Raw genomic sequence first — 15,047 nt, 5'->3', positions numbered from 1 at the left:
GCCACCACCACCACCACCACCACCACCACCATCACCACCACCACCACCTCCACCACCACCACCATCGCCAGTCTTAATTTTATCGTGACCTTTCTGGTAATTCGACGCTGGGCTGCCGATATCGAGGTTTGGGAGGCGATAAAGTGGGCGGTAAAGTTCACGGGGAAATAATGCGTCTGGGTGTAGGGGTGTGCAGGTGTGTATATAAGGGGGGAGGTGTGGACTTAAGTGTGTGTGGAGGGGAGATAGATGTGTGTGTGTATGGGAGATGTGTGTGTGTGTTTGTGTGAAGAGAGGGGGGGATATGTGGATTAGGTGTGTGTTGGGAGAGGAGGAAGGTGTGTTTGGGGGTATGGAGGTGATAGAGGGAAGGAGGTGAGGAATAGGTGTGTGAGTGTAGGGAGTGTAGGGAGGTGTGTGTGTAGGTGTATGTGTATAGGGGAGTCAGATATGTGTTTGTTTATGTAGGTGTGTGGGAAGGTGTGGGGAGTGATGGGGTGTAGAGAAGAGGGTAAGACTATTGGGTGTAAGTGTAAGGGTTGCAAGAGGAGGCATAAGCGTGAGTGTTTGTGTGTGGGTGTGGGAAGGGGTGAGGAGAGACAGAGGTGGGCGTGTTGCAAGTGTTGTGTTGTGGGTGGAGAAGGGAGAGGAAGGGACAGGGATGGGCGTATAGCAAGGTTGAAGTGTGGGTGGAGGAGGGAGAGTAAGGGAAGGGACAGGGCTGGGCGTGTGGCAAGGGTGGTGTGGATTGTGGAGGAGAGAGAGGAAGGGAAGGGACGGGGTGGGTGTGTATCAGGGATGAAGTATGGGCGGCGAGGGAGAGGAAGCGTGATCATTAACACTCCGCACATTAGCATCACTGAGGGGGAGGCGCCGAAACAACACCTGGATGGCAGCCCGCTCTGTTAAACCGCGTACCGCCCCGTCGCGTCAGGGCGCTACTGGGAACGGTTACAGGGAACTCTGGTCACGTTATGGCCTTGAGTACAGTGTTTTAAAAGTGTGCTGTTACAAGCAATGGGTCACGTCACTTAGCACCGTGGGCCAAGGCTTCGTCCCCCAGATAAAAGTTGGGCCGTGAGCGGGGACCATGTTTCTTAATGGTCCCTCCAAGCGAGAAAAATGAGAAAAAATCACCCCTCACACAAACCATTTCATAATATATATCAAAGCATTTGTGATCAGATTATGTATCATCTATTTTAGGGGGTTTATATCATGGCACAAATTTGGCCCGTCGCTGCTACACGGTAAAGCCACAAATTTGGCCCGTCGCTGCTACACGGTAAAGCCACAAATTTGGCCCGTCGCTGCTACACGGTAAAGCCACAAATTTGGCCCGTCGCTGCCTTAATATAGATTTCTGTGAGGAAGTGTGTGTTATATACTTTGACAGATTTGATTATAATTCATCACGGGTATTGGTGCCTGCCCCCCCCCCCACCCCCACCCCACCCCTCCTCATGACAGTTAACTCACCCCCCCCTCGGCCACCTCTGCGACAGGAAGCATTGGTCACATTATCATATTACTGTGAATTGGTTGCGCACATAAAAGCTTTACTGGGAAAGAGTCAGGCACATATTGCTGCGAACAGGTTGTGTTGCCGTTTTAGTGTTGCTGTGTACAGTTAGGATGTTTGTTGATGTTAGAGCGGGTGCTGTGAACAAGTTGAGCGACTCACAATTCAGCATTACTGTGAGCAACAAAGGGGGGCTTCGTGGTGCAGTGGTTAGCACACTCGGCGCACAACCAAGAGAGCCCGGGTTCGATTCCCGGGCGGTGTGGAAAAATTTGGGCGGCTTTTCCGATACCCTACGCCCCTGTCCACCGAGCTGTGAATGGGTACTAGGTATTAATCGGGGGTTGTGTCCCGTCTCCTGGGATCTGTTTCCTTCTCCTATAATTCCTTCCCCTTCTGTCTCTCTCCGGCATATGACCACAGATGTTGCGCCGACTAAACGAAACTTTCCAACTGTGAGCAACAACAAACTAATACGTAGAACATGCAGATAACACCGGACAGTTATAGTGAACCGGTATTGTGAGCAGGTTGGTAACACTGTATTGGTATAGTGAACGGGTTGGCCAGAGTGAAGTATTAGTGATGAGACAGTGTTGCCAGCCGCCACGCCCGGTCGAGGCAGGCTGGCGGGCAGCAGCGGCGTCGTGCAGTGTGTGCCTGGCGGGAACAGGTGCGCCGTAACTCATCAGGCAGACAAAGGCAGGAGGGAGGGAGGGAGGGAAGACGCTGGGAGATAAGGAAATAACCAAGGAAATATGTTAATGTTCCTATAACGAAAACTAATAAACAATACGTTTTACTTAATTTAACTTAACAAAATATATATTAAAAAGCTCCTAACAGTCAGTAGATATAACCATGTAAAAACAATATTAGTGTCAAGGAGTGTATTTAGATGAGTAATAACAAATAATTCGTTCTTACACAACACAATTCATCCCCAGTAAAAGTAACTATATGAATTCCTAACAGCCATTACAGAGGAGAATTATTAAATGGGTAAACACATATTCAGATAACATAATATGCATAACACTAATATAATCTCATCAAAATCCAGCACCAGAGACAAGATGTGAAAGAATAACAAAAATCAAAACGAACCAATATAGAAAATCGTGATTGTGTGTTTCTCTCGTGGTATCGGAAAAGATGCATTGCTCACGTCTGGACGCAGCGAAGGGTGACTGTTGTATCGATCAAGAGTGTGAGGAATGTGAGGCTGGGAAGGAGGGAGGGAGGAAGGCAGGGGGGAGGAGGAGAGAGAGTGACAGGGTAGAAGGAACACACGTGACTTGTCTTGTGAGGTTTCAGAATTGTCATTGAGGCTCGTGTGTGTGTGTGTGTGTGTGTGTGTGTGTGTGTGTGTGTGTGTGTGTGTGTTGAAGGGAGAACGGAATGCAAGATATGTTCTATAGTAAATACCATGTCTATTTGATTCTAAAGACCCATATTCTCAAACATATTGGGACTTACACACCTGCATTTGTTAAGTCTTACGAAGAGGTTGAGTTAGTATTTCCACGGGTAGTTTTGTGAGTCCAGCGATAATCTGACGAGACTTCTGAACTATGAATGTGGAAAACACCCATGATAACCAACTAATCTCCCTTGTGGCCTTAAAAATCGCTTTTGTGAGGGCCGAAAGTGTCTCAGAATACCAGCCTAAGAGCGGGCTAAGAACTAAGGTTACATATGTGTCTCTGGGAATGCGTGGGGGGGGGGGGGGTAATTTAGGAGTTTCACGATCCATCCACTGACCAGGGGAAACTTAAGAATCTCGCTGCCCAGAAAATGCCTCGATAATTACCTGTCTTATTAAATCTTTTTGTAACGTTCAAGTACATAAAAAAATAATTGTAGACTAGCTTTTCCCTATTCTTTTCTTTATTTTTAAATGAAGAAAAGTGTTGTATATTAGGAATGAGTTGACCCAGCGTAGAAGTGTTGCTGGAAAGTTTGGTCACGTTACGGCGTTAGTGCGATTACGTTATGGTTTGATTAAGAATGGGTCAGGTCACATAGATAGGCCTTAAGGATAATGTAAAAAATAAGTTCACACAAACCTGCAGAGGTCAATACTGTATTTTTTTTTCTCCTACCTGCTTAACCTCACACAATTACTCCTTAAATGACACTCCTCTAAGCAGGTCTGGGCGTGAGAGAGACTTAGGAGTTCTCGTGAGCGCTGACCTCCGTCCTAGGGCTCAATGCATTTAGGCTATTAAACTCCTACCCTCCATTTTCACTTGCCCAGTATTTAACTTTCAATGTTTTAATTAGTTTCATGCTAACTTTCCCATCCCACCACACCACCGCATGCTTAAAGCCCAGTGTGACGAAAAGGAGCACCGGAGCCTTGCGCGCAATAGACTATACCCCCAACTTCACCTTACCTAACCTTTCCATAGTCTCCCTTTACTCACGTCTCCTCCGTTCTCTGCATCACAAGGGCCGGAGATGAGCACTGAGGTCACGCGTAGCAATAGAGTATGTCCCTAACCTTACCTAACTTTACCATAGTTTTCCCTATACTAACGTCTCCCCTCCGTTTTCTACAGAGGGCATGTGAGAGAAAATGTGCACCAGCGAATGGGAGGGATTACTGGAGCGTCGGCTGGCGATGCTCCCAGGCTCGCGCGACCCCGGAGGCGGACCCATTCTCGTGATCCCGCTGCCCCAGGACCCCAGCCAGCACGACTCCGGGGGCATCTCCGCCACCGTCAAGTACCTCAAGACCATCCCAAGGTAACCCATCCCCCCAGAGAGGTCTATTGAGAGGAGAATGAGTGTGTGCAAGAGTTAGCGATGAGGAGGGTTTATGAGGGATGAACTGAGTGAAGTAACTCCTCCTACTCCTCCTCCCCCCAGCGTGAGTGCCCGGGAGCGCGGCTGGGTGGTGGTGGTGGACGCGCGGGTGTGCCACTACCGCCTTGTCAAGCCCACCGTCAGCACCGTCCGCGCCGCCCTGGGCCACCTGCGTCACCTGTTCGTCGTGCGGCCGGAGGGGTTCTGGGACAAGCAACGCGTGGACTGCCGCAAGAGTGAGGTTGACAGCCAGGTGAGGGGATAAGGATGGGGGTACTCTTGCAAAGTGGTCGTATTTTAAGACATTTCACTGCCCAAGAACACATATTTGTCAAGGCTTTCGTAGGAGTTGTGGGCATTTCCAGGGGTAGTTTTATGACCCTGGTGGTAGTCTGACCCTTCTTCTGTACCGTGAACCTAAGGAAACACTCATTAGAACCCGACTGACCCCCTCTTTGACCTTTAGAAATAGGTGATGTGTCTTGTAATACCAATCCTTATGTTCTTAGCTTATGTTCTAATATCGCTTTTCCTCCCCTCCACCCCTCCCCTACACCCCCGGGCCCCCTACCCCTCTACCCCCTGCAGCCCATCTTCGTGACGGTGAGCAAGCTGGCGCGTCACATGGAAGCGTCACAGCTGCCGGTGGAGCTGGGTGGAACGCTGGAGTACGACCACATGGCCTGGCTCAAGACGCGCAAGGTGTGTGTGTGTGTGTGTGTGTTGGTGTGGTGTGTGGTGTGTGTGTGTTGGTGTGGTGTGTGGTGTGTGTGTGTGTGTGTGTGTGTTTACAGCAGTCAGCTCAAGGGCATAAAAAAAGAATCAATAATGAAAATAAAAAACACGCTAATCATTGCTCCTAAAAAAAGTTAGAGGAGTTGCCGAAAGAAGTCAATTTCGGGAGGGGGAGGAGTGTGTGTGTGTGTGTTCTTTATAGCTCTTTCATAGTGTTTTTTTTCCCTCCGTAAATTGTAAGGACTGTTTTTAGATACTCATAAAATTAACGATATCTCTCTACTTTTCTTTATTCACATTTCTCCTTATTTTCTCTTTCCTTCTCTCCTTTCTCCTCGTCTTTTTCCTTTTCGTCATTCGCTTTCTCTACCTCTCCTTCCGTGTTCCCTTCCTCCTCTTCTTCATCGTCATCCGCCTCTTCCTTCGCCTCTCCTTTCTCCGTCTCCTCCTCCTTCGCTCTCTCCTCCTCACTCTCTCCTTTTCTTCTTTCTCCTCCTCTACCTCCTCCCTCTCTCCCCTCTTCCTCCTATTCTTCGCTCTCCCCCCCCTCTCTCCTCCTCTTCCTCGCTCTCTCCTTTTCTTCTTTCTCCCTTCCTCTTCCTCCTATTCTTCGCTCTCCCCCCCCCTCTCTCCTCCTCTTCCTCGCTCTCTCCTTTTCTTCTTTCTCCTCCTCCGCCTACTCCTCTCTCCCTTTTCTCTTTTCCTTCTTTTTCCCCCTCCTCCTCCAGGCATATGAGGAGTTCGTGGACGAATGTGAGCGGGCCCGGCGTGACCTGGAGACCCTACAGGTGGAGCTGAGACGCGAGGAGCCGTGCAGCCGTGCCTCCACCCTCCACGACCTGCTCTCCGTCAACACCACCACCTACACGACCATCACCGCCAGGCCGTCCATCATCTTCAACATGGGTACGGGTGTCTGGCGTGCTCGGAGGGTCGTCAGAGAGTAGTTGTGTTTATGGTGTGTCTGTGTGGTAGATGTTTACTAGCTAATTTGACTGATTCAGGAATTCTAATTGAAAAGTGGATCGTTTGCAGATATTGGAGACTGCTGTGTGATAGTGGCGTATATTTTGCTGGTCATGGGAAAGTATCGAACACCTCCTATGGGTCATGGGAGTAGGATTAAAGGGAAACTTATATACAGACATTGAATTGTGTTTGAATGTTTTTTAAAAGTGGGCGTTCGATATTTTTGGGAGTAGGATTAAAGGGAAATTTATATACAGACATTGAATTGTGTTTATGAATGTTGTTTAAAAGTGGGCGTTCGATATTTTAGGGAGTAGTATTAAAAGGGAAATTATATAGACATTGTGTTGTTTATGAATGGTGTGGCTGCTCCTTTTCCATGTCAGCTGTGGGATTGTAAGACAGTGATGGGTGGTGACAAGGGGTGGAATGACTAACTCACCAGCCAGATCATTAGCCAACAGGAAGTTAGCGTGAGGAATGGGCAAGGACTTGTCATCACTGCCAGCAACGGTCACTGTTCCCCTGACAAGCAGACAATTAAGGTGGACCTTAGCCAGTGGTACGGGGAAGGTCTGGTGAAAATCCTTAAGAAAAATAGGGGAGCGACCCCTGGAGAGATAGCACTTCTATGGGTATAACGAGCCAGTGGAGAATTACCAGAGAATGCGATACCCACAATACGCACGCAAGAACTGGCAAAGGAGTACTCGTTAGAGTTTGGACTGATCAAGTTATTATCGAGCGAGTGAATTAGATTCGGAACGTCGCTGGTTCCGTGAGAAGTGAAAGATGAGTCAGTAGCTTAGTGGGGAGGAAGTGCTCCACCAGGAATATTCGAATAGGCTGTAGCGTAATTTAAGCACTGCGATGTACTGGTAAACGCCTCTACACCGGATCCTCGTGTAGGGAGTTTTTTTAAAGGCACAGTTAACCACACGCTCAATCACGACGCACACGCAGCAACTGAACAACTCTTAAGACAGTGAACTCACAGAAAATTCACACAAAAAAATATATTTAGGGTGAAAATACACAAAAATATCACTGGGTTGAAAATACACAAAAAATATTAGTCTGAAACAAAAATATCACTGGGTTGAAAATACACAAAAAATATTAGTCTGAAAGCACAGAGTTTAGTCACAGAAGGAGTGAGACAACAATCGTTTAGCAACAAAAGCACTAACAATAGATTATCCCGGACAGGCCCCCAAAAATGTTACGAGCACTCAGTAGCTTGTCTTGGGGAATTTTGTTTAGTGACCGAACACTCGAACATTTGAAAGGTGATGGAAAGAGTGAATTAGCTTAACCTTAATTTAATATAACTAACAAAACAAAAAGCCTAACCTTAATTTAATATAACTAACAAAACAAAAGCATATCATGAAATCCACCACCTGTGGCAAGTGAAAAGAAGTGATCTTGCCGTACGGATAATGCTTAATGCAACATTTAATGGCAATACTCTAAGACAAGACAATAGTAAACTCTAATAAATGAATTCTAACACAAAACCACATGTACACAAGAAGATAGCACAAAACACGAAATACATAACACAATAACAAATACACGAGATTCACCACCAGAAATGAGAGTCAGTATCACTGGACACAAGCGTCTCACAGTATGCTTACAGACGAAGGAAGATGGACACCACGGCTTTAAATCCTTATTCCTCGGGAGGGAAGAGGCACCTCAGCTACCTGGGAGACGACTGCTTGGAGTGGCGCGGCGAGGTATGCACGTCATCTCGCAATAGCCCGAGGTTGCGTCAGTTGTAGGTTCAGTGAAGCAAGCCGGCGAGATCTCGAATCAGTGCCGGGTGTTCTCCCGAGCTGAGAGGATAACAAGTAACCAGCAGTGGGAGTGTTTGGGACAACAAGTAACAGCCCGGTAATACGTAGGGGAGAGTGCGAGGCTTGTGATAACGAGAAAGAAGAATAGGATAGATAAAATAAGAAGAGGAAAAGTAGGAAGGGAAGAAGGAGAAAATGGGGAGGTAAGGAGAAGGGAAAACAAATGATGAAAGGAAGAAAAGACAAGGAAAAGAAGCGTAGGAAAGAGAAAATAAGAAGAGAAAAGGAGGAAGGGAAGAAGGAGAAAATGGGGAGGTAAGGAGAAGGGAAAACAAATGATGAAAGGAAGAAAAGACAAGGAAAAGAAGCGTAGGAAAGAGAAAATAAGAAGAGAAAAGAAGGAAGGAAAGACGGAAGGAGAAAATAAAGAGGTAGAAAGGGAAAAGAAATGACGAAAGGAGAAAGAAGAGGAGGAAAGAGGAAATAAGAAGAGGAAAAGGAGGAAGGAAAGACGGAAGGAGAAAATGAGGAAGTAGGGAGAAGGGAAAACAAATAACGAAAGGAAGAAAATACAAGGAAAAGAAGCGTAGGAAAGAGTAAAGGAAGATATGAATAAGATAGCAATGACTGACTGACTTACTAACTGACTAACTACTTACCTGTCTGCCTTGCCTCCCTGCCTACCTGAACGACCCTTATGTTACGCCTATACCAACCAGGAGCCTCCCTTCTTCCCTTACCTTCTATGTACCCGTTTACCTTAGTGCTGAGTGCTGGTCGTTCCCTTATGTTACGTCTATACCAATCAGCTGTTTCTCTTCTTCCCTCTCTTCCTACCTTCTTTTCTAATGGAGTCTGGTTGGTATTGTAAGACACCTTCGCTTATCACATTAACAATTTCTAAAGGTTAAACAGGAGGTCAGTCGGGTTCTAATGAGTGTTTCCTTAGGTTCACGGTACAGAAGAAGGGTCAAACTAACACCAGGGTCATAAAACTACTCCTGGAAATGCCCACAACTCCTACGAAAGCCTTGTCAAATGTGTGTTCTTGGGCGGCGAAATGTCTTATGAAACGACCCTTTACCTGAGTGCTGACTGGTCGTTCCGCAGGCCAGGAGGTGCTGAAGGTGCTGGAGATGGACGAGGAGTCGGGGTTCAGGGTGTGCGAGGGGCAGGGTGACGCGGCGGAGGCGGCGTCTAGGGTGCGGGCCATGCTGCACGACCTTCACCTCCTCACCACCGCCGTCGAGGCCTGCTGGAGGAGGCTCAACACCGCCCTCGACACTTATATGCAGGTGAGTCTTGTTCCCCGATGGTCCTGGCTTTGTATACGTGTTCTGGCGGGAATAGTGGAGTACCTAGTCATTCTACTCCCTCTCTCCTCCACCTTAACCTATACTCATTCTTCTCTCTCTCTCTCTCTCTCTCTCTCTCTCTCTCTCTCTCTCTCTCTCTCTCCTCCACCTTAACCTCATCTTTATCCTCGCTCTCTCCTTCTCCATCACGAAAGCCTTGTTAAATGTGTGTGATTCGACGCTGAAATGTTTAAGAATATGATCCTAAACGAATCCTGTAGGAGTGTGTGGAGGAGTGGAGGTACATGGATGTATTCTGGAGGCGTGAGTGGGCGGAGGGAGTGCTGTGCCTTGTGGAGGAGTGGAGGTGTGTGGGTGTATTCTGAAGGCGTGAGTGGGTGGAGGGAGTGCTGTGCCTTGTGGAGGAGTGGAGGTACATGGATGTATTCTGGAGGCGTGAGTGGGTGGAGGGAGTGCTGTGCCTTGTGGAGGAGTGGAGGTGTGTGGGTGTATTCTGAAGGCGTGAGTGGGTGGAGGGAGTGCTGTGCCTTGTGGAGGAGTGGAGGTACATGGATGTATTCTGGAGGCGTGAGTGGGTGGAGGGGGTGCTGTGCCTTGTGGAGGAGTGGAGGTGTGTGGATGTATTCTGGAGGCGTGAGTGGGTGGAGGGGGTGCTGTGCCTTGTGGAGGAGTGGAGGTACATGGATGTATTCTGGAGGCGTGAGTGGGTGGAGGGAGTGCTGTGCCTTGTGGAGGAGTGGAGGTGTGTGGATGTATTCTGAAGGCGTGAGTGGGTGGAGGGGGTGCTGTGCCTTGTGGAGGAGTGGAGGTGTGTGGATGTACTCTGAAGGCGTGAGTGGGCGGAGGGAGTGCTGTGCCTGACGCTGTGTCCCGGCAGGTTCGGGAGCTGGAGTCAGAGATGAACGACATCGGGCAGTGGCTGGTGTCGGCGGGGCAGACGCTGCTGGCGGAGACGAGCATTGGCACCACCACGGACCAGGCGGAGGCGCTGCTCAGGGAACACGAGGCCATCGAGCTCAAGTGTCGGGTAAGGTCAAGGACTCTACTATTAAAGGTCACCGTACAATGGCAATGTGGTTGGTTGAATAGGTGGGTGGGTGTTTGGTTGGTTGGCTCACGCCCTCCCACCCTCAGGAGACATACGGGCGATGGGCGGGACTGCGTTATCGGGTGGAGGACGCCTTGGACCGCGGAGACGGGGACCTGCGTGCCTTGGCTGATCACCGCACCACCACCACAGACCTGCGCTCCCTCAAAGACTACACCGACACCCTCGTCAGGTGAGTCTTGGGGCGGGACTTCTCTCATTGCCTCCACACACACACACACACACACACACACACACACACACACACACACACACATCTCTTTCTCTACACTTTCCCAGCTCCTCTTCCTCCCCAAACCCTCTTGAAACATCCTCCCTCCTTCCCTCCTTCTCCCCAACTCATCTTCCTCCCCACATCCTCCTTCTTCCTTACACCTCCTCACCTCCTACTCCTTCCCACATCCTCCCTCCTTTCCTCCTCCTCCCCAACTCATCTCTCTTCCCACATCCTCGTAACACATCATCCCTACACCCACACCCACACCCACACCCCGCCTTACGCCTCTCCCTCCCTCCCCACAGGACCTTCGCGTCACGCCTGGACCGCCGGCGCACCCTCATTTTGGCCTCCGTCAGATTCCACCGCATCGCCCACCAGATGGCGGAGCGCTGCCACATCCTGCTGCAACCCTACCGCTGGCTGCCCCACACCGAGGACGTGGAACCCCTCAAGAAGACCCTCAGGGAACTCACTGCCAGAAAGGAGGCCATTGGTGGGTCCTGTAGGAGTGGGTGAGGGAGGGTGTGCTCAGAGGGACTTGTGGAAGCGGGTGCAGGAGGAGGTCTTCGGTGGGTGTTCTGCAGGAGGGAGTGAAGGAAAGGGGCGTTCTGGGTGACTTGTGGAAGGGGATGCAGTCATTGGTGGGTCCTGTAGGAGGGAGTGAGGGAGGGTGTGTTCTGGGGGACTTGTGGAAGGGGATGCAGTCATTGGTGGGTCCTGTAGGAGGGAGTGAGGGAAGGGTGTGTTCTGGGGGACTTGTGGAAGGGGGTGCTGTCTTTGGTGGGTCCTGTAGGAGGGAGTGAGGGAGGGTGTGTTCTGGGTGACTTGTGGAAGGGGGTGCAGTCATTGGTGGGTCCTGTAGGAGGGAGTGGGGGAGGGTGTGTTCTGGGTGACTTGTGGAAGGGGGTGCTGTCTTTGGTGGGTCCTGTAGGAGGGAGTGAGGGAGGGTGTGTTCTGGGTGACTTGTGGAAGGGGTGCAGTCATTGGTGGGTCCTGTAGGAGGGAGTGGGGAGGTGTGTTCTGGGTGACTTGTGGAAGGGGGTGCTGTCTTTGGTGGGTCCTGTAGGAGGGAGTGGGGGAGGGTATGTTCTGGGTGACTTGTGGAAGGGGGTGCTGTCTTTGGTGGGTCCTGTAGGAGGGAGTGAGGGAAGGGTGTGTTCTGGGTGACTTGTGGAAGGGGGTGCAGTCTGTGGTGGGTCCTGTAGGAGGGAGTGAGGAGGGTGTTCTGGGTGACTTGTGGAAGGGGTGCAGTCATTGGTGGGTCCTGTAGGAGGGAGTGAGGAGGTGTGTTCTGGGTGACTTGTGGAAGGGGGTGCAGTCATTGGTGGGTCCTGTAGGAGGGAGTGAGGGAGGTGTTCTGGGTGACTTGTGGAAGGGGTGCAGTCATTGGTGGGTCCTGTAGGAGGGAGTGGGGAGGTGTGTTCTGGGTGACTTGTGGAAGGGTGCTGTCTTTGGTGGGTCCTGTAGGAGGGAGTGGGGGAGGGTGTGTTCTGGGTGACTTGTGGAAGGGGGTGCAGTCATTGGTGGGTCCTGTAGGAGGGAGTGGGGGAGGGTGTGTTCTGGGTGACTTGTGGAAGGGGGTGCAGTCATTGGTGGGTCCTGTAGGAGGGAGTGAGGGAGGGTGTGTTCTGGGTGACTTGTGGAAGGGGGTGCAGTCATTGGTGGGTCCTGTAGTAGGGAGTGAGGAGGTGTGTTCTGGGGACTTGTGGGAGTGCAGTCATTGGTGGGTCCTGTAGGAGGGAGTGGGGGAGGGTGTGTTCGGGGGGACTTGTGGAAGGGGGTGCAGTCATTGGTGGGTCCTGTAGGAGGGAGTGAGGGAGGGTGTGTTCTGGGGGACTTGTGGAAGGGAGTGCAGTCATTGGTGGGTCCTGTAGGAGGGAGTGAGGGAGGGTGTGTTCTGGGTGACTTGTGGAAGGGGGTGCAGTCTGTGGTGGGTCCTGTAGGAGGGAGTGAGGGAGGGTGTGTTCTGGGTGACTTGTGGAAGGGGGTGCAGTCATTGGTGGGTCCTGTAGGAGGGAGTGAGGGAGGGTGTGTTCTGGGGGACTTGTGGAAGGGGGTGCAGTCTGTGGTGGGTCCTGTAGAAGGGAGTGAGGGAGGGTGTGTTCTGGGTGACTTGTGGAAGGGAGTGGGTCTGATTTTCTATGTAAATCTATGTAAAACCTTTCACTATTTCCTTCCCCTTGTCATCTTTCTCAATCCACCTCACTCACTCACCTTTACCTGCTTCCACTTTTCTCTAGTTCACCCTTCCCTTAATACATTTTTACATTATCCATTCATCTTGTTCTTCATCTCACTCCTCACGATTCCCTCCCCCGCTCCTTCCTTCCTCCAGTTATCTCACTCATTCTCTCTCCCTCCCATGCCCCCTGCAGACTACCTTTCCCCTTCTCCCTCATTCCTCCCTCTCCTCCCTTTCTCACTCCTTTCCTCCCCACTCCTTCCTTCTCCACTCCTTCCTTCCCCCAATCATCCTTCTCCCTCCTTCCCTCACCCTCTCCCACGCCTCCCACAGACTACCTCGCCTCTGAAGGAACACGTGCCGGGGAGAAGCTGCTGGACCTCCTGACGGTGGGCGTGAAGGACCTCTCGGGGCGGGACATCACCCCGGACTACACGGCGGAGCTTAACCACGTGCATGGCCTCCTGACGGCACAGCAGGAGCACTACAGCAGGGCGGCGCGTCAGGCGGACCTCCATAAACTGAGGTTACAGCAGAACATCCAGCTGCTTACGTGTCAGAGGGATGTGAAGCAGGTGGGTTGGTGGGATGTAGGTGGATGGGTGGGTGGAGTGTGGTGTGGTAGGGGGTGTGGAAAGGTGTATGAGTTTGTGTGTGTGTGTGTGTGTGTGTGTATCTTTCTATGTATATCTGTGTGTATAGTTTTATGTATGTGTGTGTGTGTGTGTGTGTGTGTGTGTGTGTGTGTGTGTGTGTGTGTGTGAGGGTGGCTGAAAAGGGGATTTGGGGTCATACAAGACCTTTTTTTCCTTACCTTTTCCATCCCCAACCTCCTCCCCTTCCCCTGTCACCCAAACAAGACTTCCCTCCTCACATTTACCCTTCCCCACCTTCTCCCTCCTCCCCTGTCACCCCAACAAGACTTCCCTCTCACATTCCTTCCCTCCTCCCCTGTCACCCCAACAAGACTTCCCTCCCCCACCTTCTCCTCCCCTGTCACCCCAACAAGACTTCCCTCCTCACAGTTACCCTTCCCCACCTTCTCCCTCCTCCCCTGTCACCCCAACAAGACTTCCCTCCTCACATTTACCCTTCCCCACCTCCCCCCTCCTCCCCTGTCACCCCAACAAGACTTCCCTCCTCACATTTACCCTTCCCCACCTTCTCCCTCCTCCCCTGTCACCCCAACAAGACTTCCCTCCTCACATTTACCCTTCCCCACCTTCTCCCTCCTCCCCTGTCACCCCAACAAGACTTCCCTCCTCACAGTTACCCTTCCCCACCTTCTCCCTCCTCCCCTGTCACCCCAACAAGACTTCCCTCCTCACAGTTACCCTTCCCCACCTTCTCCCACTTCCGTGTACCGTGTAACGGTCCGAATGTGAGTGAACGAGAATGTGAGTAAGTCAGTGAGTAACAGAGTGAGTAAGTTTAAGCGAGTGCATGAATGAACGAGAGAATGTAAGTCGGTGAGTGACAGAGTGAGTATAGGTGTGAGCGAGTGGGAGCGTGAATGAGTGAGAGTGAATGAGTGAAAGAGTGAATGGGTGGCTGAGGAATGTAAGTGCGTAAAAGGTTATGAGAAGATAACTCGGCGAGCGAATGAGCGAATATATGAACGAGAGTTACTGAAATCCCTCATCTCAAAGCCTCGAACCCCTCCAAGAAACCAATAACTAGTTAGTTAGATAGGTAGGGTTTGATTGTAATGCCGAGAGGGAGTCACGTGAAGAAGGGGGAGGAGCTTAGCGAGGAGCAGAGGCGAGAAGGCGAGGGCAAGGAGACCCACGGGTTAGTGAGGAAACAAGCACCACTGCAGCAAGACACAAGCTTGAGAGACGCGAGGAGACGAACACCCCAACAGCAAGGAAAGGCAGCGAGAAAACACCGAGAAGCGGGCTGGTCAGAGAGTTGTCCATCTCTCCACTCAGCCCCCGACCCACACACCACCCACGGCCTGCTGTGTGAGGCGGGCTAGTCAGGAGACGAGCAGCAGGAAGCAAAGAAAGGCAGCGAGTTGGAGTTGAGTGAGAGAGGTGTCCATCTCTCCACTCAGCCCCCCCCCCCCCGAAAAACCACCCACGGCCTGCGGTGTGAGACTGACTACAGGATGGGAACTTGTATGGCGGGGTAACCTGCCCCTCGACTGCCCTGGGGGCCGAAATACCACTGCCCAAGCTGCTCCCTACATCAAAGGGCGCCCGCCTCTCCACACCACCCGAGCCGCTCCGTCTCCACATCAAGCGGCGCCCGTCTGTCCATCACCAGGACCGCCCATTCCCATCGTGGACGTCCCCTGCCGAGCCAGACACTCACGCCAGCTCCTGCTTCTCCGCCTCCAGCAACCAGAGCTAAGCATTCTGTGTATTCCCCAAATCT

General features: G+C 51.2%; 1 protein-coding gene across 5 annotated transcripts in view; it reads left to right on the top strand.

Moving 5' to 3' along the window:
• Positions 1-15,047, top strand: part of LOC126988203 (titin-like) — a 304,476-nt gene that overhangs the window by 47,608 nt on the left and 241,821 nt on the right. For all 5 annotated transcript variants that reach the window (XM_050846148.1, XM_050846145.1, XM_050846147.1 and 2 more), the window contains exons 2-10: positions 4,087-4,273; positions 4,397-4,586; positions 4,922-5,035; positions 5,797-5,974; positions 8,953-9,137; positions 10,036-10,185; positions 10,293-10,438; positions 10,789-10,979; positions 13,002-13,243. In XM_050846148.1, the coding sequence (XP_050702105.1) occupies positions 4,104-4,273; positions 4,397-4,586; positions 4,922-5,035; positions 5,797-5,974; positions 8,953-9,137; positions 10,036-10,185; positions 10,293-10,438; positions 10,789-10,979; positions 13,002-13,243 (1,566 nt within the window). In that variant the 5' untranslated portion in view covers positions 4,087-4,103. The remainder of the gene's footprint in view (positions 1-4,086; positions 4,274-4,396; positions 4,587-4,921; positions 5,036-5,796; positions 5,975-8,952; positions 9,138-10,035; positions 10,186-10,292; positions 10,439-10,788; positions 10,980-13,001; positions 13,244-15,047) is intronic.

The sequence above is a fragment of the Eriocheir sinensis genome, chromosome 68 (genome assembly GCF_024679095.1).
Source record: "Eriocheir sinensis breed Jianghai 21 chromosome 68, ASM2467909v1, whole genome shotgun sequence".
Taxonomy (NCBI): Eukaryota; Metazoa; Arthropoda; class Malacostraca; order Decapoda; family Varunidae; genus Eriocheir; species Eriocheir sinensis.
The sequence above is the reverse complement of the archived record's forward strand: the minus strand, read 5'-3'. Positions and strand labels throughout refer to the sequence as shown.